We start from the raw sequence: 23,785 nt of genomic DNA, 5'->3' as shown, positions 1-23,785 counted from the left end.
TCATCCGGAAAAGGAAGGAGTATGGCACACGATTAGTCGTGCACTGTACAAATGTGTAAAGCCATGTTGGGGACACAGCAAACAAGGTGGAAGAAGGTGCTTTGGTCAGATGAGGCCAAAATTTAACTTTTTGGCCAAAATGCAAAACACAGTGTGGCAGAGAACTAACACTGCGTATCACCCTCTAACACTGCGCATCGCCCTGATCAAACCATCCCCACTGTCAAGTATGGTGGTGGCAACATCATGCTCTGGGGCTGTCTCTCTTCAGCAAAGACAGGGAAGATGGTCAGAGTTGATGCAAAGATGGATGGAGATAAATACAGGGCAATCATGGAAGAAAATCTGTTGGAATCTGGAAAAGACTTGAGACTGGGGCAGAGGTTCACTTTCCAGCAGGGCGAAAACAGAATAAAACAAAACGTGTTCATGTGTACAATGCAACCAAATCAAGCATCTGTGGCAAGATCTACAAACTGCTGTTCACAAACACTCTTTATATAATCTGACCGAGCTTGAGCTGTTTTGCAAAGAAGATTGGGCAAAATATTCAGTCATTAGATGTGCAAAGCTGGTAGAGACATACCCTGAAAAACATGAAGCTGTAATTGCAGCAGGGGGTTCTGAAAAGTATTGACTCAGGGGGGCTGGATGCTTTTGTGCAACGCCTTTTCAGTTTTTTATTTGTTAAAAAAAAATCATGTATAACTTTCTCTCAACTTCACAGTGGTAAAACCACTTTGTGTTAGGCTTTCACATAAAATTCCAATAAAAATATCTTACGTTTCTAATGATTATGTGACTATATACAAAGGTATAAGGGGTATATATATATATATATATATATATATATATATATATATATATATATATATATATATATCTGCGAGAGCAGAGGAAAAGCCTCTCCTACCTTTCTACTAAAATTGCTTTCATTCAGCTCATTTTGACGCATCTACATTTTAACCAAGGTTTAAGCTGTTCTTCGCCGTGTTTCTCAATTAAAGCATGTTGAAATTAAGTTCATGGGACGTAGTCCTCTTCCAAAATGATTACTATTGCGGTCGTTGCCAGTCTAGTTTGCACTCTGCTTGTCCGACCATCTGGGAAACCTGGGCTGTGTCCAGGCAAATGTGACGTCATTTGAGGAATGTCCCTTTCAATACAAGACATCATCCAGTGAACTCATAGTCATATGAAATCCCCAACATTCACACTGTTTTACATCATGTCGTCCTCCATAAATCTGCAAGCACAGCTAAGCAGGCTGGCTGAACACACACTTAGCTGACTAAGCAAGAAAGGGCCCCTGCTCTATGAGGAACTTGCTGTTTGTGAGCAGACTGAGAGAAAGAACGGATGAGTGAATGATCGCCACCTTGTGGCGGTATGCTCACATGCAGAAGAATGAAAAACAGTGAAAGTCAAAACAAAGAACACTAAACAGCTTGAAGAAACACATTTACTTGTACATTCAAAAAAAACGTAAAACATTTGGTTTAACAGCTCTTGTTTTAAAAAAAAAAGAAGTTTAACAGTTTTGACCAAAATGTGCAACTTAAAACAATCTATAAAGTTATTTATGTTTGCTTAGAGAGATAAATCCATATTTACATCACTTCTGCATGGCCATCCAGTGGTTAAAATATCAAATAAATGAAACAATCCTTTGCTTCTTATATTACATAGTTAAATAACATTCAGAAATCAAAAGAAAGGTGCTTAATTGACCATAATTGTGCCTAGACACATACAATCATCTGTCAGTCGCTCATTAATGCATTTTTCTTGCTAGTAGACTGAACGCACACGACAGCAGCAGCATCTTATTACAGCCCTTATGTACCGGTGCTGAATCTGTAAGGAACACAAGAGAGAAAGTCAAGAAACAGTTTTAAAGCTAAAGTATCTGGTTGGTTTTCGTTCAGGTTTTGCAAATAACATTTCTTAAAATATCTACAAAAAAGGATTCATTCTTTACTAACAGGAAAGAAGACTACAATACAGAAAACTAATCTCAGGGTCACAAGGACACCGGACCCAGATGACAGAATGTACTTTTACTTAACACTAGCTAAACAAAGTCAGATAACGTTGTTTAAAACATTCCAACTGCTTCACATAATCAGACCAAGACGACAACCTGTCTCACATTCCAGCCGGTGCTGGAAGAGACTAAATGAGCTGTGCGTTTCAACCAGGCTGAATAAAACTTAAGAAATACTTCAGTTTGTTTTATATCTGAGTTACATGCTACATTTGACTGTGGTGAATAAATGTATTGGGAAATAGGGGCACACTCATATAGATTTATACTTCTTCCAACTTACTCAGGAACGGAAACCAAAATAGCTTAATTTAGGGTATTTATTGAAACACAAATATGTACATTGTAAGCTTCAATGATATTCCTTGATTCTACTTTCCTTTTTATTTCCTTGGCCTAGACGATTTTGGGTGTTTTCTTCCATTATCTACACCCACTTATCAGGTCTGGGAGAGTAGTCATTGGGCAAGAGGCAGAGCACACCTTGGACAAGTCACCAGTCCACCACAGGGCAACAAGACAAAGAGCTACACACTCACACCTAAGGGAGAACCTCCCCCCCCCACACACACACACAGACACACACACACACACACACACACACACACACACACACACACACACACCATGCGCGTGGAAGGCGGAAGGTTCAAACACCATGCAGATATGGGGTATTTTGCGTGGCATATTAGTTATTGTTATATTGTAAACAATTGAAATAAAAAACAAGGCAATCTTTCATTAAGTATAGAATTATTTATACCTCTGTTAGATTTTAATCTTAACTTAACTAATAATCACTTAACTAATAAATCTGTTTTTAATAGAAAAATGAGACAGCCAGTTCTTAAAACACATTCAAACTAAGTAAAAGGAGTATACGTTTTGGAAAATAAATAGTATGCCCTTTACAATGAACTCTTAAAAAAAGCTTTATTGGCATCATGTTGTTAAAATCTGTCTTATAATAGTTGACCAGCTTTTTGTACGCTTCCACTCTTATTCTAACAATTAATCTGTGGTGATGAGCTCCAAGTCTGTACAGCTGGAAGGCTTCCTTTCCATCACTTTAGCTCCCTGCACAGTTTCAAGAGGGTACTTTGGCTGGGCCAGTCCAAAACATCAGTACCACTTCCAGTCAGAAGAAACATCTTGGTATAATGAAAAGGCAACCATAAACAAAAATCTTCCTGTAAATTACATGAACTGCTATATGCTAATTCTTAAAAAATGTATGAGTACTAATACTCAACTACTCCCTCACCACTGAGCAGCACTTCAGGCAAAAGTGTTTTTTTTTTTTTTCTACTTATGGGAACCTATGGACCACACCTGCGTGCCTGCCTCTCCGCTGCTCTGCAATGCGGCTCATGCCTCACACCTGTTTCCTGCTCTTTAGAAGTTCTCCTCAGAAAGCAAGACTGCGTCAGATTATTGAAAGCTTTCATCCAGTAGATGGTCAGTGGTCTTCATGGCTGTGTGCCGTGTTTTCTGGATTTTACTCCCTTGCAAAGCTTCCGTTTTCCGTACCATGACCTTGGACTGTTCCCTCGATTACGAGCCTCGCCTTGTCCCTTGGGGTAGTCTACCCAGTGTCCGACCACCGGTGCCTGTCCCAAGCCTGTCTCCTGGACTCCACTCAAGCCTCGGCTATATTGTCATTCACCTCTGCAATGAGCGAGCCAGTTCTCTCCACTGCCACGATCTCCAGCTTGCTCCTCCAGAGGTTTCTATGTATTTTTGCCAATAAACCTTTTAAACGCAACACCGTGTCTGGTTCCAATACCGGCTCCCCTGCCTGTCTGCTGCCTAACAGTTTTTAATAAACTCCCAGATGCAACCGTTATCAGCTCCCCAAAAATTCCCATTTTCCCTTCCCTGTATAAATGTGATAAATTACATTTATCACATTTATACACTCAAATGAGACAAGTAGGAAAATATACTAATCAAACGAATCAATTGTGTAGGTCTTCCTAAAGCGAGGGATGACAAGAAAATAGCCCTTTTCTCCTTAATGTACTCATATCTGCTGTAATGATGAAAATAACTGAAATTGTGACAAACAAGCCTAAAGGTGGACCAATGATTATTCTGATCCGTAACAAGTCAACACAGAAATAGTTCTCCGGGCATAAAATCAACCTTTAGTCTATGGCTGTCTCAGTTCCTGGACTTAAATCCTTAAAAATAAATAAATAAATAAACAACAAAGCATTTGCTGGCTGCACTGAAGAGAAGAGCTTATAAAAGCACACTGGGGATGATCCAATGAGAGATCCCTCTCTCTCCTACCTCAAATAGTTATGGAACATGAATAAAAACTTTCCTATTAAAATGAAGTTACATAAAGTAACTCTGATTAAAAAAAGTTACATTTGAGTTACATAAAGTAACTCAAACAGATTCTACAATCAAAGCAGGTCAGCATGTACATATTGTTATATTTACTACATGTGTGCACATGCTGTGTTGAAAAAAACGTTTTTTATGTGATTTGCAAAACCAAAAGAACAAGACCTTTACCTGGCAAGGACTTCTCTGCAGCTTTCAAGAAAATGAAGGAAACATCAGGTGAGCAGTTTGATACAGCTTAAATAAGTGTGTGTTTAACAGGAGGCACAGAGGGATGAATACCTTTTATGGTATAAGTGGTCTCCATGCCTGCATGGATGTGGTCGCTGACGTGACAATGGAGTAACCAGGTCCCTGGGTTTGCCGCCACCATCTCAACAGTCTGGAAAGTCCCAGGGAACAAATCGAAAACATCTGCGCGGTGCACATGGTCCGTCTGACACACACACACACGCCGTTCATTAAGCATCACAAAGGGAACAAAGAAGAGGAAGTGAGATGCTAAATCACAAAAACTGAGAAGCTGCGAGTGTCATCGAACGAACCCTGTAGATGAAGGTTTCAGCGTGAAAGTGAACCGTGTGCATGTCTATTTCGTTGCCCATGCCGAGCAGGTACCAGTCGACTTTCTCGTCCTGCTTCATCACCAGTCCGTGGAGATTGCCGTACACTCTACCACTGATTCCTGTAACAGACATATTCATAGATCATTCGGAGAAAACAAAGCCGTGACAGGAAACCGTCTAAACATAAAATGCAACCTTTATAGCCTATCTTTAGCCTTCCTTGAGTTTAAATGACGCAAGTTGGGACAGAGCTTTTTTTTTTCCACTTTGTTGCAACACCCTTTAAAGACAAATTTCCAAGCTGTTTGTTTCATAATGTGACGTTTGGTTTGACTGTATGACAGCGCCGGACCGCAGGAAAGTTAAGCACTCCTGCTGCTGTAAATTGTTAGGAATGTGGTTTTGGCACCGTCTTGACCAAATAAACTAGGTCAGCTGCTGCAAAGCGTCTCGTTGAGGGTTTTCAACTCTCTGGACGTTGCCAAAAAGGGAAGGTCGTCTTTTTATACAGACCCTGATGCCTTGACACGATGTTGATTCATAGGACCAGTGTGAAGCGCATGTCAGTCTGATTCATAAGTAAATCTGGCCAAGGCAGTGTCTTCATGTGTTATAAACTATGCTCCTCATCCACACAGTGCTATGAGCTGAAGAGAGGTTTCATTGTTATTTATAAAGTTTCTTCTAAATGTGAACGGATGTTCAAAAACCCTTTAAATAAATAGCAAAAGCATCAAAAAAATCTCTGCGGTAATTCTCCATTCCCTTCTGTTCTTACCGTGCATCAGGTTACTCTCCTCAAAGTCACTGTCTTTTTCAAACGTTTCGGGATCAACACCGAGGTACGTTTTAATGTTTTCCTCCAGGTACCAGGACTGGTTTTCGTCAAACACCAAAAACAGCAGAGCGAACTCCCGGTCTATCTCCCCCCTCTGTCTGGTGTCACGACGCAGAGTCAAGCGCCTGCAGATCACCAGGGGCCCCAGAAGACCGCTATAGAGATCCTGAACAAAAACATGTGAGTCTACTTCAGCCAGTATTTTGTTTACGGGCTAATGTTACCATAAGAAAAGAAGATGTACCTTAATGTAGTCAACAGATGAGAAGTAGGCGTAGGAGATGCAGTTCGGATCTGAAAACCCCGGGCCAGAGCTTTCAGGAATATCCCAAGTCAACTCAAGAATGTGGCCTGAAGGGAACAAAAAAATATGTAAACCCCATAAAGTTTAAGAAAAGGGGGCCTTTTGGATGTTAATCCAAAGAAACCAGCCTCTGGTTTACTGATTTTTTTTCTGCTTAAAATGTGACTAACCAGGTTTAACAGCAACGTGTGAACCGCTGGCTTTAACTCCATGTGCTGTGATGGAATAAGGCCGACTGGCTTTGTTTTTAAACACAATCAGAAGCTGCTCTCCCACCTCTCCATGGATTATCGGACCTAAACAAGAAGAAAAGATAATCCCTGTCATTATATGTCTTCGTCCAGCAAGGCCGGCATGAGGATTTGCTAATCTCACCCAAGATGCCCAAGTGCTCCTGCCGCTTCTTCTGATGTCTGAATGTTTCGTCTGTGTATTCTCGATACACCACCTTCTTATAGCGGGAGCCAATCCTGTTCTTCCCTTTACCCACAAATATATTGCCTGGACTGGGAGACACGTACCAATTAGCTTCCGTCAACAAACAGTAATAAGTTCCACCGCTAATCACAGTCCCCAGCTCCGACACTCAGACGCATCATCTGTCTTACTCACGCACCTCTCCTCTGGGCCTGTTTTGTGCTTCTCCAGCTCCCAGTCTCTTGTAGGAGAGTAGTCCCATTCGATTTCCTCAGCGCTGATAAAGTACTTCACGGTCCTGGTCGGCTCAAAGCGTGGGGCGTTCCCTCTTTTCCCCTGGCAATGTTTCACTGTGTACAAGTGTCTCATGCCAGCGGAGAAGTGGTCTGTTGTTCTGCAGCTCACCTCAAACACACCTGAGAGGAGCAGGAAACAAAGGAAATCATCTTATCACATTCGATCCCCGTGATTCTTGGTGCTTATGTTTACTTTTGGAACAAAGAGGATTATTGTCTGCTTTTTTTTGAGTCTTCTGTGTAGGAGGGTAACACATCCCTCTTTCAGTTTTCAATGACATTTGCCTCCAATGCTGCAGTTTCTGCTTTTAGCTTCCTGTACACTCTTCCTCATCAGATATTCTGCGGAATCGGCGTTTCTCTTCAAACTTTAACACTGACACAATCTCATAAATAAGCCAATGATGGGGGAAAATAAACTTCCCATCACCATCCATAGTCATAGTAGAAATCAAAGTATAGACCATTGCTGATTGTCATACATAATATACTGTATAAACATCATAGGAATTTATTTTTAAATATTAAAAACAGGAATTACATGTGAATTACATGTGAAAACAAGTAAAATGTTGTTAAAGTTAATCTATTCATCCTTAATTTGAGCCAGTAAATAAGATTATCTGCCAATGGAATGAGTATTTTTACCCCTAAAATAAGATAATTAGATACCCTGCACTTGAAATAAGATGATGGAGATGAATTGTTCCTATTTTAAGTGGAAAAATCTTATTCTATTGGCAAGTCATCTTATTTATCTGCTCAAATCAAGGACAAATACACTCATTTAAAGAAAAATGTCCTTATTTTTAGTTCTGTTTTTGCAGTGAATTGCAGACCCCCTGGGTCAGGGTGTCAAAACGTTTTCCTCAGAATAAGTTTCATAACATTCTTACAGGTATCTTTTGTTCAATTAGTGAAAAAGCATCCTGCAGGTAGAGATGATGGATGGATGACGAACCGTGATTATTTGGCTGCATGAAGAGAGCGGCAGTGGTGTGAGGAAACAGGCTGACCGTGTCGCGCGTTGTGCTCTGTTTCTTAAAGGTATTTCCCTCGAAATAGACACCGTGTATGTCTGCCTCTGTGCCGAGGCCGAGGGTGTACCACATGACATTGTCCCCGGCGCACATCTCCAGCCCGGCAAGGTTCCCATACATCCGTCCATTTACAGCTGAAGAAAAGTGGGCAGACTATTTAGAGAGGTACAAGCTGGATCTGGAAACAAATGCTATTGTCTCTATTCTCTAAATACTCAATGCATTAAGGTAAAACCATAAAGCCTTTATGGAATATACTGATTACCGTGCATTTTATTGCTCTCCTCAAAGGTCTCGTCTTCTACGTCTGTCTCAGCATTGCCAAAACGCTCAATGTTCTCATTCAAATACCAGCTCAAGTTTTCATCCATGACAGAGAAAAGCAGGAAAAACTCCTTATCCACACCCTTCTGTTGAATAAACACAGAATCCAGGAAATGGGGGGAGGGGGGGTTAGAAATGACACAATTCCGTTATGTAGGCTGTTATTCGACTGTGTAGCAGTACAACAATTATACAATTTAGGAGGTACATCGTAATGTAGGCCGGATTCTCTTAATGTGGGCAAGGAGTGTGTGCAAAGAGATTGTGAAAATCCCGACCTGGATGCCATTCTCCCCCAGTGCTCCTCGTTTGCACACAAGCAGAGGTCCGACTAACCCGGAGTTGGTATCCATGACAGGATCCGTGGCCGAGTAGTACATGTAAGGAATACAGGCAGGATCGGACGAGGATGGACCTTCCAGCACCTGCCACGTGTAGGTGAATTTCTCACCAGGGTGGACGTGTGACCCTGGTTTGGCAACATCTGAAACATTACAGGCAAAGCAGTGAAACTTTTCACATCACTTATTACACAACGCCTTCACAGAGTAACTAGTTTTATTTTGTGTTTATTCAAATACACTGTAGATTTTTCACTATTGTTACAGTCTTTCTTTTAGTATAATCTAAATACCCTGAGTCAATGCTTTGTAAAAAAAAACAAAAAAAAACAGACATTGTTGAAAGAAAGTCACAGTCAGCCCCGTTTGCAATTTACTACAAGCCGTGTAGGGAGCACAGACGTAAGGAAACCAAAATGTACATTTGTGGCCTACAAGCAAAATGCTGCTCACGATCCCCATAGTACAACATGGTGGTGGCAGCAGTATGGAGTGGGTATGCTTTTATATTTGTCAGCAAAATCACAGATGTTGATCAAAGTTGATAGAAAGACAAAGCTATATATAAAACGCAAATCAGGAAGAAAATTATTAGCCTGAATAAAGTATTGGTTGATGGGGAAAAATACAAATGTGCACTAGAGTTTTGAGATTTTACTTAATGTATTTATTTATTTATGTAAAACAAATTTGAAAATGATCATATGAAATATGAAAGTCTGTGGTTATAACATGACAAAATATGGAAAAGTTCAAGAGGTATGAACACTATAAGGTACTGCAGTTGGGTCTTTTTTGGACCAAAATTTTGGATTAGTGCAAACCAAAAGGTCTAAAGTCCTCTCTGACGGGATTAGTTTTATCTAGGGACCACATGCGATTTGTAATAATTGCGGAGATTGTCTGTGTTGTTAATCCCGTGCGAATTGGCCGTGTCAGTAATTTTTAAAGTGTAATTTCCCACGCAAATTACCTTCTATATGTTGCTGAACTCCGAGGTCCTGTGATAAAACTAATTCAGAGTGAATAGGCATCTCTGAGATTTGGACAGAAATGGGCGGGATCCGATGCGTGATTAGCTAGGTTTTGTTTCCTGGGTGCATTTTTATTTGCTTGTGGTGAAGAATGGAGGCTGCATTGGAGCATTTAGAAAACCTTCTCAGTCCCAGGCCAGTGCCGGTCCAGCATAACGTGCAGCATCAGAAAGAAAAGGCTGAAGGAGCAATATCAGATGCAACATCATGCATTGCACTGTGTGGTAAGAATCATTTTCTTCAGTCTGTAGCCTTCTGTTATACAGCTGGCTAGCGCTCGCAGTAACACAGCACCAAGCTGTGGCCGTAGCCTGCAAGACAGTTTTAACCGGCACTCACACACTACTTCACACTGGTTCACTGGTTTGCAATACGCAGCGCGTTAACGTCACCCCTGGGAGATGTCCATTCATTTCTGCAAAATCTCTTGCTTCAGTTATCCCTTGCAAATGCCCCATAGAAGCATTATGTTGGGTCCCCAGATGATGCTCATCCCGTGCGATTAGGGTTTAAGTAACATTTTGAGCTTCAACCTTGTTGATCCCACAATGCTGGTTCCTGTCCCCCCTCACACACACACACACACACACACGCACACACACTCTTGTTGCAATCGGGCACACACATATATTAAACCAACTCTATCCATTAGCGGCTCACTGAACATCCTGAAGGCATGAAGCCCCGACAAATTAAAAAATCTGTTTTCCATGTGATGATTGTGTGAACACCCGTGACTGTTAAACAAACTCACCCAGGGGCAAAAACAAAGATTTCCTTGATGGCCCCGACGGCTCTTTGAAAGAGCAACACAAAGGAAGGGAAGCCTCAATCAAACATACTCTTTGCTGTACAAAGATTGGCAAATATTAGCTTCTAAAACCTAACTTTAGGTTGAGTCCCTTCAGTTTAAACCTGCGGGTAGAGTTAGGATACCTTCTGTGTGCCTGTGGGGTCCATATTCAAAAAATGGGGAGGGCCAGCTTTCACCCATAGCCTAAATATGTAAGTAAGGAGTAAATAAAAATACAAAATATTACATAATTACTTTTGCTTGATAGATGTTAACAGAACCAGACACTTTCTAAATAAATGAAGAAAAAAATTCAGAATTTTGAAAAAAAATATCTAAAACTTTTCAATATAATGGCATTTATTTCTGGATCAAACAGTAGGGAAAACAGCAGCCATGCAATTAATCCCACACATCTGGAGGTATCTTTATCAAAGTCACAATGCTTTTAGGTAAAAGAAAAATAGTTTTTATTTCATTTGACTCATTAAATCGTCTTAGAAAACAATCTTTCCGGTGGCTGTGAAGTCTGCAGTGTGCACGATTGTAACCGAGTGCTTCCTTACCATCTTTGTAGCTGGCTCCCTGGAAGTGTTTGTGGTAGTGCAGTCCATGAGGATGAATGCTGCAGTTTCTATCGGCCTTGTTCAGGAAGGTCACATAGAGAATATCTCCCTCCTCTGCCCTCAGAACAGGACCTGGTCAAATGACGAAGACAAAAAGGTGGCTGTACATGGATGAAAGGCCGGATGACAAATGGTAACAATAAACAAGACCACTGTAGAAAGAGAGTCAGAGCAAGAGAGAGAGCGAGAAAGAGTGAGAGCACGCAAGACAGAGAGAGATATATATATATAGAGAGAGAGACAGAAAGAGAGCGAGACATACCCAAGAATCCATGATCAGATGGTGATGCTTTGACCTGGGTGAAGGTACTGTCTGTGTATTCTTTGTACACTACTTTTAGATAGTCACCTCCAATTGCCCCGTTATCCTTGCTAAAAAACACCTCTGATGCACTAAAGAGGGAAGCACAAAAATAGAACAACCGGATGTTTAATCATTAATTTTATTACTAACACAGCAACTTGATTCAGAAGAAAAACTACCAGCTATAGCAAGGAGTCAGCTAATATCCGAGGCCAGACACGCAGCCGGATGTGCTTTTTAAATGTGATCTCAAAGTATGTTAGAAAAATAAGAAGTCAGAACAAGCACTGCATTCAGATTAAATGAGGAAACCAACAACTGAGGTTTAATTCCCAGCCATATTAGTACAAAATGACAAAACTTCATAAAAAATAATTTCCTATTCCTTGCTCTCACTTTCTTTCAAACCAAAACATTTATTTAACAGGTCTTAAAATTATCTAACAGCAGCTTCAGCATACATACAAAAAAGAGCTCAATCCCTATGTGTTCTATGTAGATATTTGTGAACAGTATTATACAGTGTCAGTGCAAATTCTCCGGGTCATCACAGCAGTAAACAGGCTTAAATCAGAGGCAACCGGACTTTCGCTCAGTTCTTTCTGAAGACGTTTCCACACCCTCCTTGAGCAACCTGCAGTTAGAGCGCTGCTGGTTTTAAGTACACGGAGGCCCATCATCCTAGGCATGTCCTCCTTGGATTTGCATCCAAGTCAGATGCAAATCAACAACCCAGCCGTCACTCTCCTGCCTCATTATTGCTTTGTGTGAGTTGAGTAATTGGTCACTTGAATCATGATGAGACCGCTTATATAATCTCTTAGCACTCTGTTCAGTGATGCCTTTTCTCTTTTGACAAAGATGGCTTCTTTCACCCTTCTTTTCAAACCATCTGTTCTCTCTGTCCAAAATCTGGACATCATTGTTGTCAAAAGTATGTTTGAGGTGCAAGTGGACAAAGAAATCTTGCCCCGAGCTGTGCCATGCATTTATGTAGTTGCTGTTTAGTTTCTGAGCTGTCCTCACTGCATCGGACTGCATACATCAACCTTTGGTTTGGGTGCTCTTTCTCTAGGATTAAACAGTTTTTGTAAGAGGGTGTTACTAGTTTTAAAATGTACCAGTATGTTGCATTGTGAGAAAACTCTCCCGAGTTTCTCAGACACATATGGGATGACAATGTTTTTGTCAAAATTATTCATTCCCCTGGCAGACTTGGATTAGCATCAACCAAGAAGTTTGTTACAAATAGAAAAGAGACAGCCATCTCTCAAAAGATGGTAAAACAATATAAAAAAACAATCAATTAAAAAAATCTATTTATGTTTTTAATTTACATAATGTTAAAAAATGGATGCTGAAAATTATTTATATTCTCAATAACCCATGAAAAAAAGCTACATTGGTATAACAGCAATCATTCTCTTCTTATAATGACTGACCAGCCGTTTGCATGTTTCCATTTGTATTTTTACAATCACAAATTTCAGGAGGAATGCATTGATTATGAACACAAATGACCACTCTCAGATGCTGCTGATACAACTTAACAAATAGAGCGCATAATCACGAGTTCCAAGTCATTGAGGTTGGAAGGTTTCCTTGCCACCATCCTAATCTTCACCTTGGTCCACAGATTCTCTATTGGGCTGTGGCTCAATGGGAGCTGTAGTTGTCACATACTGATCTGCATGGGTTAATGTGTGGGCATTTGTGAATGTGGCTCTAGCATTAAAGGCTTAGAGGGGTCAGTATGAAAAGATGTGCTATTTTAAGTTCTGTCATTTTACCTTTTATCGGAATCAAGTCGGTTCTCTGGCTTGGTTACTTCAAACTGTTAATACTATTTCCAGTCAGAAATAAACACGTAAAGGTGAAATAAATGATCACTTTAAGCCTTAATCTGCCAGGATTAATTTTGGACTTCCCTCTGCCCACTAGTTATGTTACATTACGTAAATTCCCATTTTCAGAGGATAAATTTTGCTTATGGGCCCTGAGCCTGGACTAAGCAAAACTTTGCACCATGTCTCTCCCACATGGTTACTCACCTCCCTGCTTCAGTGAGAGTTGTGTTGTTAATTAAATCCTTTTCTGAAGGAGCATATTTCCATAGAACTTTCTCTGCAGCCAGGTAGAAGTTCCTCACACGACCAGGTATTACCGTGCTGCCAAATGACGAATCACATGACATCACTTCGTAAAAGGCCTGCATGCCAGCTGAAAAATATAGATTTGGAGAGGCACAAAATATGCGTTTGTTTAAAAAAAAATAACCCTTTCAGCTGTAAAAGTGAGGAAATTGCAGGACAACAAAAAACAAAAAATGTATCATTACTTCAAGAATTGGCCTTACATTGCCTTGCACCCCCCCCCCCCGCCCCCCAGACATTTTCACAATTCATCATGTTGCAACCACAAATTTCAAATGTTACTTTTTCCATAATTCAATGTAAGTGGTGCATATTTGTGAAGTAAAAGTAAAAGGAGACATGCTTTTCTGAATGTTATATAAAGAAATGTGTGACATCCATAATCAATACAGGCTGGAAGGCTTTTACACACTTAGCAAATCAAGAGACATATTTTAATGTTCTTTAAAAAAATAGTTAAAGCTCAGCCAGATTGGATGGAGAGCATTTTTGAAAACCAAATTGCTTAGTCCAGGCTATGTTTTCCAATTGGATTTAGGTCTCAACAGGGATATTTTACCACATGAATATGCTATAACTCATAATGAGTTATAGCATAGTCTTCTACATTGTTTTTCATCAAGGATTCCCCACATTTAGCTCCATTCATCTTCCCATAAACTTTGACCAGTTTCTCTGTCTCTGCAGAAGAAAAGCATTCCCACAGTACAATGCAGCCATCACCCTGTTTCAGTGGCGATGGTGTGTTTTTGGTGATGTACACTGTTTTTTTATCTAGCCTAGATCCCACCAGGGCCAAAAAAATACATTTTGGTCTAATCTGATTACCTGTTTATTGTGTTCTCTGTGTTTGTTGTAATTAACAGTAGTTTTATGGTTTTACCTTAACAATGGCTTTCTTCTTGCCATTCTTCCTCAAAGTACAACTTTGTGGAGTATACTAGTAAGAGATGTCCGGTAAAACAAATATTCCCACCCAAGCTGTTGGTCTCTGCAGCTCCCCCAGAGTTACTAGAAAACTCTTTTCTGTTTCCCTGATCAACGCTCTCCTTACTAGCCCATTCTTGGTAGGTGGTCATATCTTGAAAAGTTTGTAGTTCCACATGGTTGTATTTTTTTTAATATGGGCCATATGGGCAGTTGCCCAGGGTGGCATTTGAAAGGGATTACTCTAAAATGCGAATGAACAGGCAACAGATAAAAATAATATATAACTTAATTGTCTTTTTTGTGCGGTTTTATGGATGTCCATTCAATAGGGAATGATTACTGTTGAAAACATGGAGCATATTTTATGTACTTAGTGTGAACTGTACTGTATTTTCTTAGATGACGCACTACATCAACTAGGTCTGTCACATAAAAACACGAAAAGCCTTAAGCTGTACTAATACATTTACAAGGCAATGTATCTGTAGTATTTTTAGCGTATGGTTCTTTCAGCTGGATGCTCACTGGACTTTGGACACCAATAAACACATCGCGGCATGCTTCCAGTAGAAACACACCCCTCAGCTATCTGACTGCTGGTAACACAAAACAGCTGCGCCCCACAGACAAACGTTCTCCCCTGTCAGCAACTCAGCCCGTAAGAGGGGGCAGAGGTGACAATGAGGTTGGAGGCCGGGTTGTCCTACCTTCTAAGTGGTCGTTAACCTGGCAGCTCAGCAGCCACTTTCCTTTCATTTTTGGGACCATCGTAGCAGTAGCGAATGTGGCCGGAAACAGGCTGATAGTGTCGGTGCGGTGGCCGCGGTCCAGCAGGGTGTTTCCGTGGAAAAAAGCACTGTGGATATCCACCTCGTTGCCCATGCCAAACATGTGCCAGGCTACGGGACGGTGCTGGCATAGCTTGATACCGGGCAGATTACCAAACGTGTACCCATTTATAGCTGTAGTAAAATAACACATATGATTACATTACAATTTACCAATGAACTATTGTCTTCACTGTGTTTACTTAAGAATTTAGTATCATTAGCTATGCATAACTGCTTAATGTTGATTACCGCGTAACTAGAGATGGAAGTAGGGCCGGTTTTCTAAACAGTAACTGGCTTCCTAGAATTATTGAATAAGGAAACGGTGGAGTGATGAAGTTCCAGCACTTTTATTGAGAAACAGAGCAGAGATCACATAGATGGAAAGTAATCACACCCCACGGTCCCGCTGCAGTCTGCGTCTGCCTGTTTTTGCCACTCCTCACTTTCGGCTCTCCCTAATACTCGACAGTGGCCTTGGCATGAGGCAAAACAAACACAATCTACCCTAGACAATCATCACCCCGCACAGTAGCTACGCAGCATTTGGCCTTACAATCAGCAGGCCAGTGCTCACATGTCCGAGTGGCGTGAGGCCATAGTGACTTCAAAATAATATTCCCATTACAGGAAGTTAGACAGAAAATGATTGGTAATTGAAAACTAATTTCCAAGTAAAAAGTATCCTTCTACTAGTGTGTGCAAGCATTGTGAATAAGAACAATCTTAAAAGGGGGAATAAAAACTCACCATGCATCAAGTTTGATTCCTCAAAGTCTGGATCGTCCATAGAGACCCCATCTGGGTCAATGCATCTCTGAATATTTTCTTCTAGATACCAGCTCAGGTTTTCGTCAACCACACTGAACATCAAGTAGATGTCCTGGTCGACGTCGTTCCGGGCCGGCTCAGAGGCTGGGTTTGCATATGATAAAAAACTTCTTCTAGGATTCTTCAGAGTTCCTTAGTGACAGAGAAACATATGCATATTTGGGGTCATTTGCAGTCATTCTTGTTCTAATTGGGAAAGCACTCATTTTTCTTCTCCCAGGTATTTCCTTTAACATAGTAAGTGCCTGGTTCAACTCACTTACTATTAAAGACACGAATAATGTGAATAAGAACAGCACACCTCTACTTTATTAGACACACAATAAAACTCTGCTGCCAGAGCAAAATCTACACATTTTCAGATATTATTTTACTGTACCTTTTTTGCATGTGATGAGAGGCCCAATGAGGCCCGACGAAACATCCTTCGGGGTATCAACATGGGAGTGGTAGACCCAGGTCAGGCAGTTGGCATCATCATTTGTTGGGGCAAACCTTGGTTTGACCACCCAGCGGTAAGTGTAGCTGCCCCCTGGAGGAACGGAGTCATCCTCCTTCAAAGCATTTGACGTCTTGTCTGGATACAGAGCACCTGATAGACCACAGCACAGTATTAGGACTCTCATAATTTGGATTCAGATTCATTTCTCAGAACAGATACATGCTATGGTTTTAGTCTGTAAATGTTGAATTATTATTTGTTAAACACTGTTTATTTGCATGGATTTACTTGCTCTATGCTTTCATTATCCATACCAGTGTACAACATTTAATAACGTAGGGGTGTTATTAGGAAGTAACTTCTAAAATACCGAAAGATTTTAACATTATGGCTGCATGGTGGTGCATTGATTAACCTGTTTAACTTGCATTAAGTAGTTTTAGCAAAAATGTTAACTACTAGGTTGATTTGGCTAGGTCTATTTAGGCTCAAAATGTACTATCAGTAAACTATCAGGATGGATGCTTGGTGTATATAACATTATTTTATCATGATTAAACAGTTTTTGGACTTTTTTTATTAAGCAAATAACGTGGCTATGTACCTTTAAATTATTAAGCCCAAAAAAACGATTAATTGATGAACCCAAAAAACAATACAATATAGCCTATAAAACAGGAGTCTGGTGAAGTGAAGACATTAGCAAAACTTGAAGTACTGGGAAACAACTTTGTTTGCCAACAAATGCGTTTGGGCTTGAACAGTGTATGACCAACGCGTATCAACAAGCTACAGGTTGTTGGAGCTGTTAAAAGCAGTTCTTGGTAAAATTACAGATAATTAAGAGGCATTGTGTACGTCACAGATGTGGCATACATAGATTTGGACAATGGGGCTGATAAAGGGAACGGGCAGTTATCTCGGGGCAGTATGTATACCCAGATAGATTATACCCGAGTGATGAGACGTGGTGAGACATTTTCTGTCATGCGTTGGTCATGTTATGGTCACGCCATCACTGAGCAAGAGACGGAGTACTGAACAGAACTTTCAGAACATTATTTGAAAAGGGATAGCGTACAGCTCACACATAAATGTTGCCGTCTGGTGCACTGAAACAGATTTCAGCTGATTTGCATCTGTAGTTACAAAATAAACATATAGATACAATAGCAGAACAAACCGAAAACAAAGTTGAGCATGACAATTTATAATTGAGTCCATTCTATTTCACCTTGCTGAGACATTAGAAGTGTTTCATAAGTTGCCAGGAGGTGTCCAATACAGATAAGGAAGAATATCTCCCCTAGGTTGAAAGTTTAGTCTTCGGTGTCAACATTCTTTTTGGAAGAGATACAATAGTGCACTTAGAGCCACACTGAAGATTCCCAGAACTCCTGTGAGATCCGGTGGTGTGACATGTCCCAAAGATAATACTGATATAAAGGGAGTGATTCACTTTATCAGTCAGGAAAGACACTGAGAGCTTTGTGACACTGTGTTTCTGTCCTCATTATTGCGTGAATTAATTAAGTGCTGCTAGAGTGAAAATAACTGATTTTCTGCTTGTTAACTAAGAGTCTAAGATTTTCTTTTCCTTTACCACAAGTCAATTTAATTCAATCATATAGAGAGATTAGAAGACAATTACGTCCTAGTTACAAAACAATGTGGTCAAGTTAAGTTTTCTATTCAGATTGGTAAAAGGTTTTCAAAGGAAACGTATCCAATTTCTTCGAATCACTGCAGCAACACCTCCTCCAGCACATGCATAGGGTGATAGTGGACAGTTTGTGATGAGTTTTTAACTTTCCGGCAATCCATTATACTGAAACTTCATGTGGCGACAGCTGAAAGGAGAACTCTCTTTTAATAAGAAGAAAATTCCTTCACCGTGTAAGCGGTGTACGAATCTGCGCAGTACGTTATGTAACTTTATAAATGTTTATGTGAATGCACAAAAACTGTTCATTTTGTTTTTAACACTCATTTTTTTGTTCAAAACAATCACAATATGCATATCGTTTTGGATTACTTTTCACTTTCAATTTCTTTTCCTCAAACTATAGTAAATAGTAAATGGGTTATACTTGTATAGCGCCTTATTAAGTCCAAAGGACCCCAAAGCGTTTTACACTACATTCAGCCATTCACCCACACATTCACACACTGACAGTAGTGAACTACATTTGTAGCTGCGACTACAAATGACAGAAGCGAGGCTGCCAGACAATCGGCGTCACAGTGGCCTCAACGGGGCTGAAGTGTTTTGCCCGAGGACACAGCGACTGAGACAGTCGGGGCGGGGGTTTGAACCACCAACCCGCTAGTTACAGGACAAACTTTCATGTTACCTCTTCTTTACCAACATCTTCCTGAGTAGTTTCCTGTTTGTAAGTGCTGAAAATTGGTTAAATTATTGGTTATGATCTGATCATGAGTCGTTTACATTGTCTCTCTGATGCTAAAGTACACTCGCACACGCATTAGCTACTCTGAGATATTGCTGTACTATGATGCATATTGCATATTATTTCATATGGCTCTGTAAACAGGCTGGTGTTTCTACACTGTTTTCCACCGTTTAACTGTTATTTCATTTTTTTTTTACCTAAGTATGCCACACTATCAACTATTGTGCAATACTTACTATATCTATATTTACTTTCATCTTGGCCTTTCTGATAAACTCATTCATTAAATGTATTTCATTTCCCTTTGGGATGAATATAGTATTTTTGAATTGAACTGAATTCATAAAGCTTTAAAACTAACTTACCTTGTTTGTTTTTTCATTACTGGAAACTGCCACTGTCTGTGTCTTTTTAACTGTCACGCCCAAATTTTCCCCATTGTGGGAGGATAAAGGAATTTCTTATCTTAACAAAAAAGCTGCACGAAGTTAGAAATGAATAAATAACTAAATCAATGCTTGTGTTCTGACAGTGATTTAAAAAAGCTTCACCACATCAGGAGTGTGATGAAGGGGTTGCTGGAGGGTTGCAAATGAACTATCAGAGCTGCCTGAGAGGAGTGTTGCTCTTGCGTAACGACAGCTGGCACAGACCACTTTATGCATTCCTCTAATGTCTCTAAGGGTCAGTAACTAATGCAAGAGTTTACAACGGGGCTTCCCAGTCATTTTGTAAGGGAAACCTAACTGAGCAGAGTTAGTTTCACTTTCTGTCTGAACAGGGCTATTCAACACGTTCTATATAAGCCACTGTGGTTCCTCTCCAACTGTGACTTTGTTCCATCAAACGAGACGCTTTACCTTCTGTATGCTTCTCATAAAAAAGCCCATGGGGATGTATGGAGTAGCTCCTGTTGGCAAAGTTTTTCAGGTGAATTATGATGACATCATCAACCTCAGCTCGCAGTATGGGTCCCAGAAAACCGAGCCAATCGGGCCGAGGAGCCAGATGACTGTAGGTGTCGTCCGTATACTCTCTGTACATTGCTTTCCTGTAAACACTTCCGATGCGGTGTCGCCCTCTTTCCAGAAAAACGGACGCATGCCTGAAGCAGATAGAGACAAGGAAGGGGTTACATATAAAGCAGAGGAAGTATACAGATAATACAGATGGCAGTCCCTTAGTCCAGGTTTAATAAATATAGTTTTTGCTGCACAGAAAACAATCCATTTCCATTGTGTTGCCTGTGCTATTTTTTTTACAAAATTCTCAGATTTATTTTTGGCATCAAGTAACTAAAGACAAGTAAGTATTAAATCTTATAAATGCAGATATTGGCCAGTTATGCAGCACCATTTAAAACCGGTCAAATCTGTAACAATTGGAGATGTTTTTGTTATGATTACACGTTTTTGAGAATTAATAAGCGGTTACTAAACGTGGGACAAATGCAGTTTTGCTGTTACGCAAAACTAAAGCACCCAAAAAAAGAAACGAAAAGAAAAAAAACAATTCACACTTTAACTTTTACTTTGGAAGATTGTGGGCTTTGATTTATCTGGCACAACTTTATGTAAGGTTGTAGAATAAGAAGCTATATGATTAGTTTTTTTCTGTTTTCTCTTGCAATTTTTAGGTAAAATCATAAGTTTACTGTGAATAATCATACTATCTTTGATCCAACATCTCTTGTCACATCTAGACCTGATTGCTAAACCTGTTAATTCAAGAAATAACGTAACTAGGACCTATCTAACTTGATTAAGTAGACTGAAGGATCAGAAAAAACGGCACACTGTGCCCCTATCTAAAGATATCCAAGTACTGATTAAGAAAACAATACACAAAACAGAGACAGTGACATTTATGAATCAGGAAAAGGATGCAAAACCATTTAGAATATTTCGGGACTTCAACAATTTACAGCAAGAGTCTTTATCCACAAATGGAGAGTAGTGAGGCACCTTCCCAGCAGTCTCAAAATTAATCCAAGAGTGAATCAATAACTCATCCAAGGAGGTCACAAAAGTATCCAGAATAAACTGAAGTGCTGCTGGCCTCATTTTTCTCACTTAAGGTCACTGTTTCATGGTTAAACAAAAGGAAAGCGACTGGACCAAAAAAAAAAAAAAAAACACTATGAGCAGCAGTATATTTTACTAAAAGATTAGATAATAATAATCATCTTTATTGTCACTGTAACATCCATTCCAGTGAAATCTGTTCTCTGCATTTAACCCATACTCTTGGGGAGCAGTAGGCTGCCACTGTGCAGTGACTGACGAGCGTTTCAAATGATCTGGGCCCTGATTCGTTATTGCTCTGGTAGCATGAGAAGTTTAAAACCAATCCCAAAATCTATTGGTAGATGATGTAAGAAATATAAAATAGATGTCACGCGAGCTCGCTTGCTGGAACGTGTCAATATAGCAGCGTTTTTTATGTCTTGGAGGGGTGAAAGAGATGATTTATCCAAACCATAAACAGGGCATTGCAATAATCTAAGTGTGATGACAGAAATGCATGGATTTATAAAGAATATAAAGATCTTTCTAACATGTTGATGATTTCCCCAAGAGGTAGAACCTTTTTAAAGCATTTGTCCCATTTTGTCCCATTATAGTTAGCATAAAACTAACACATTTCAGAAAGGGAAATACTGATTTCTACTTTTTAAAAGCCGAGGAAACTCTGCCTTGGGTCATGCTGCAGGACACTAATTCAGAGCACACAAGCAATTTCTGTGAATGCTGAAGAAAAAAAGGACAAATAACTCAAATCCCATTGAGATGCTGTGGCATGACCTTAAACAGGAAGGCCATCTTTGAAAGCACTCAGATGTGGCTGCATTGAAGCAACTCTGCAAAGAGTGGGCTGACATTCTTCCAACCTGGTTGTAAAAGACCGACAACTATCTTAGATGGCAGTGAGTCTTCATGGCAATTTCCACCACTGGCTGGGACAAATAGTCATTAGGTTTAGTGGGCATTCACTTTTTCACACTGGACCAAGTTAGTTTGGGTAGTTTTCCCCGTAAAACAAAACCACAATTAGAGATTATTGACGTCAGTTATGTTAAAAATGTAAGTGTTGGATAAGAGATTAAAAAAGAAGAAGAGGTGGCAAATACTTTTCCTTCGAACTGTGCGCAATTCTTCCCCTTTCATACCAATAGGCTACTTTTAAAACCCACTCTTTCCGGTTTTGTGTGACTGGTGTAAAAACACGTAGTGACTGCGGCGGTGCCTTGTTGCGCATCATCACAGGACCCCAGCCACGCGTAACAGTCTGTTCAGACGTCTAAACTCTGCCGCTCCCTGATAACATGTTCCAACCACCCCAATAAAGAGTGTTTGCGACGTAATATTGCCCAACCTTTTCTCTGGTTCTCAATTTATTACTCTCTCTTCACTGTTTACCGATCAACACGTGTGGGTCGGATACAGGGGCGTGATCGATCAAATGAATGGACGATGGAAATGCAAATCACCATTAAAAATGCTTTCCCCTACCAGCTTTAATGAAGTTTTAAAACTTACTCGTCGTCTCCGATCGCTTGGCCGTTCAGCAGGTTTTTTCCACTTGGCGCGTAAGACCAGTCCTCCTCAATGATCCCCACATAGTAAACTCTCTCACGTCTGCGTTTCCCTTCCGTGCCAAACGAGAGAGCAAACAACGCGTAACTCAGCAAGAGCCAAGAACTCCGAGCCATGTTGGGATGATTCCGCTGTGCGCTGACGGGAACGTAGCTCAGAGGCGCAGAGGAACAAGTGAAGCCTCCGCAGGGCGACCAGTGACTGAATGTGCGTCTCAGGCAGCACTTACGAAACCCTGCAAAAGAAAACAGTTAGTCCATTCTGCCAGAGGAGACCGGTGATGTGCCCGCCTCCTGGGGAGACCAGATGGGCTGGCGTAACGAGCCCTCATGCTGACAGGTCCAATATAATTAAAATCCTCTGCGGGGAAATTAAGATAATGGATGTATTTATGCCAAAACGCGGACTCAGGCACCTACGAGAGCTCTAATCTCACTTATCCGTTTTCCTTTCTCCCTATGGGGCCACGAAGACCTTAGCAGCACGGTTATTTGCTTCCTTTTTCACAATTCATCTAAGCAGTGGTCCGCAAAAGTTTTAATTACAAACAGTTGATGGAAAACAAAGAAATATGCGTATTTTACATTTTTAATTTCAATGTACTAAATAAAAAATACAGTAAATTTTAAAGCAAGATAACCGCACACTGAAGATCAAAGAGCACTGCTCAATTACCCCTGAGAACTGTACACATTCAGGTACTTGATTTAGTTCTTAATTTAATTAAAAATTGAATAATTAAATGAAAATACACCAGTAAACCATTGCTAAGATAAGCACTGTCACAGACCAATAAATAAATAAAAATATAACAAAATTCCTTCACTGATCAGGTATAAATCCACTGCCGTGGGAACATAACCAAAAGTTTTTCCTACACTTATTTTAACTATTGACTCCATCGTGCAATGAAAGGAAAACACACACATTTAAGTTCTTCAAGTTGTAGACATTTTGTTGGATCAGCATCTTGCAAAGTATTCAACCATGCGAACTTTTGCACACTTTGTCACATTAAATACCACAAACTTCAATACATTTTATTGGCATTTTATAAGGTAAGTTTATTTATCTAGCACTTTTCAGTAATAAGACATTCAAAGTGCTGTACATGAACAGAAAAACCATTGCATACATACATAGCAAAAACAAAGTAATAAGCTAAATAAATCCTTGACTAGAATTATTTCATACATTAACAAACAAAATTTCTAAGAAAGGTACAGTTTGAGGTTTCTGATCTGACCTTTCTCACACTACAGCTAAAACAGAAAGCGGCGAAAAAGCACAGTAGGGGTGGTGTG

At 40.1% G+C, this 23,785-nt stretch overlaps 1 protein-coding gene across 2 annotated transcripts; it reads right to left on the bottom strand.

Annotated features, from left to right (window-relative positions):
* Positions 1 to 1,523: 1,523 nt before the first annotated feature.
* LOC105919788 (ferroxidase HEPHL1) lies at positions 1,524 to 22,731 on the bottom strand. 2 transcript variants are annotated; one of them, XR_004931920.1, is made up of 20 exons: positions 22,425 to 22,731; positions 19,746 to 19,990; positions 16,409 to 16,621; positions 15,949 to 16,161; positions 15,076 to 15,330; positions 13,337 to 13,505; positions 11,244 to 11,374; positions 10,922 to 11,053; positions 8,466 to 8,671; positions 8,129 to 8,273; positions 7,785 to 7,997; positions 6,727 to 6,943; positions 6,486 to 6,616; positions 6,281 to 6,406; positions 6,051 to 6,157; positions 5,747 to 5,972; positions 4,948 to 5,087; positions 4,685 to 4,838; positions 4,444 to 4,594; positions 2,625 to 4,403 (listed from the first exon to the last, which is right to left on the bottom strand). XR_004931920.1 is itself a non-coding variant. In XM_036143089.1 (19 exons), the coding sequence occupies exons 1-19, from the start codon at positions 22,595 to 22,597 to the stop codon at positions 1,775 to 1,777; spliced, it is 3,279 nt and encodes a 1,092-aa protein (XP_035998982.1). In that variant the 5' UTR covers positions 22,598 to 22,730; the 3' UTR covers positions 1,524 to 1,774. The 2 variants fall into 2 exon arrangements, 1 of the variants encoding a protein (XP_035998982.1); XM_036143089.1 differs by lacking the exons at positions 2,625 to 4,403; positions 4,444 to 4,594 and adding an exon at positions 1,524 to 1,857 and having other exon boundaries at positions 22,425 to 22,730.
* Between the last annotated feature and the right edge of the window lie 1,054 nt (positions 22,732 to 23,785).

The sequence above is a fragment of the Fundulus heteroclitus genome, chromosome 11, assembly GCF_011125445.2.
Source record: "Fundulus heteroclitus isolate FHET01 chromosome 11, MU-UCD_Fhet_4.1, whole genome shotgun sequence".
NCBI lineage: Eukaryota > Metazoa > Chordata > Actinopteri > Cyprinodontiformes > Fundulidae > Fundulus > Fundulus heteroclitus.
This window is presented reverse-complemented; position numbering and strand designations above follow the sequence as displayed.

What these genes read in the sequence shown, in the direction of transcription:
- LOC105919788 (XM_036143089.1), bottom strand. Translation starts at nt 22,597, where the DNA reads ATGGCTCGGAGTTCTTGGCTCTTGCTGAGTTACGCGTTGTTTGCTCTC. An exon ending in GGAGAGCAATAAAATGCACG is followed by an intron (nt 7,998 to 8,128) that starts GTAATCAGTATA and finishes ACTTTTCTTCAG; the next exon opens with CTGTAAATGGACGGATGTAT. An exon ending in GACCACTTATACCATAAAAG is followed by an intron (nt 1,858 to 4,684) that starts GTATTCATCCCT and finishes TGTTCCTTACAG; the next exon opens with ATTCAGCACCGGTACATAAG.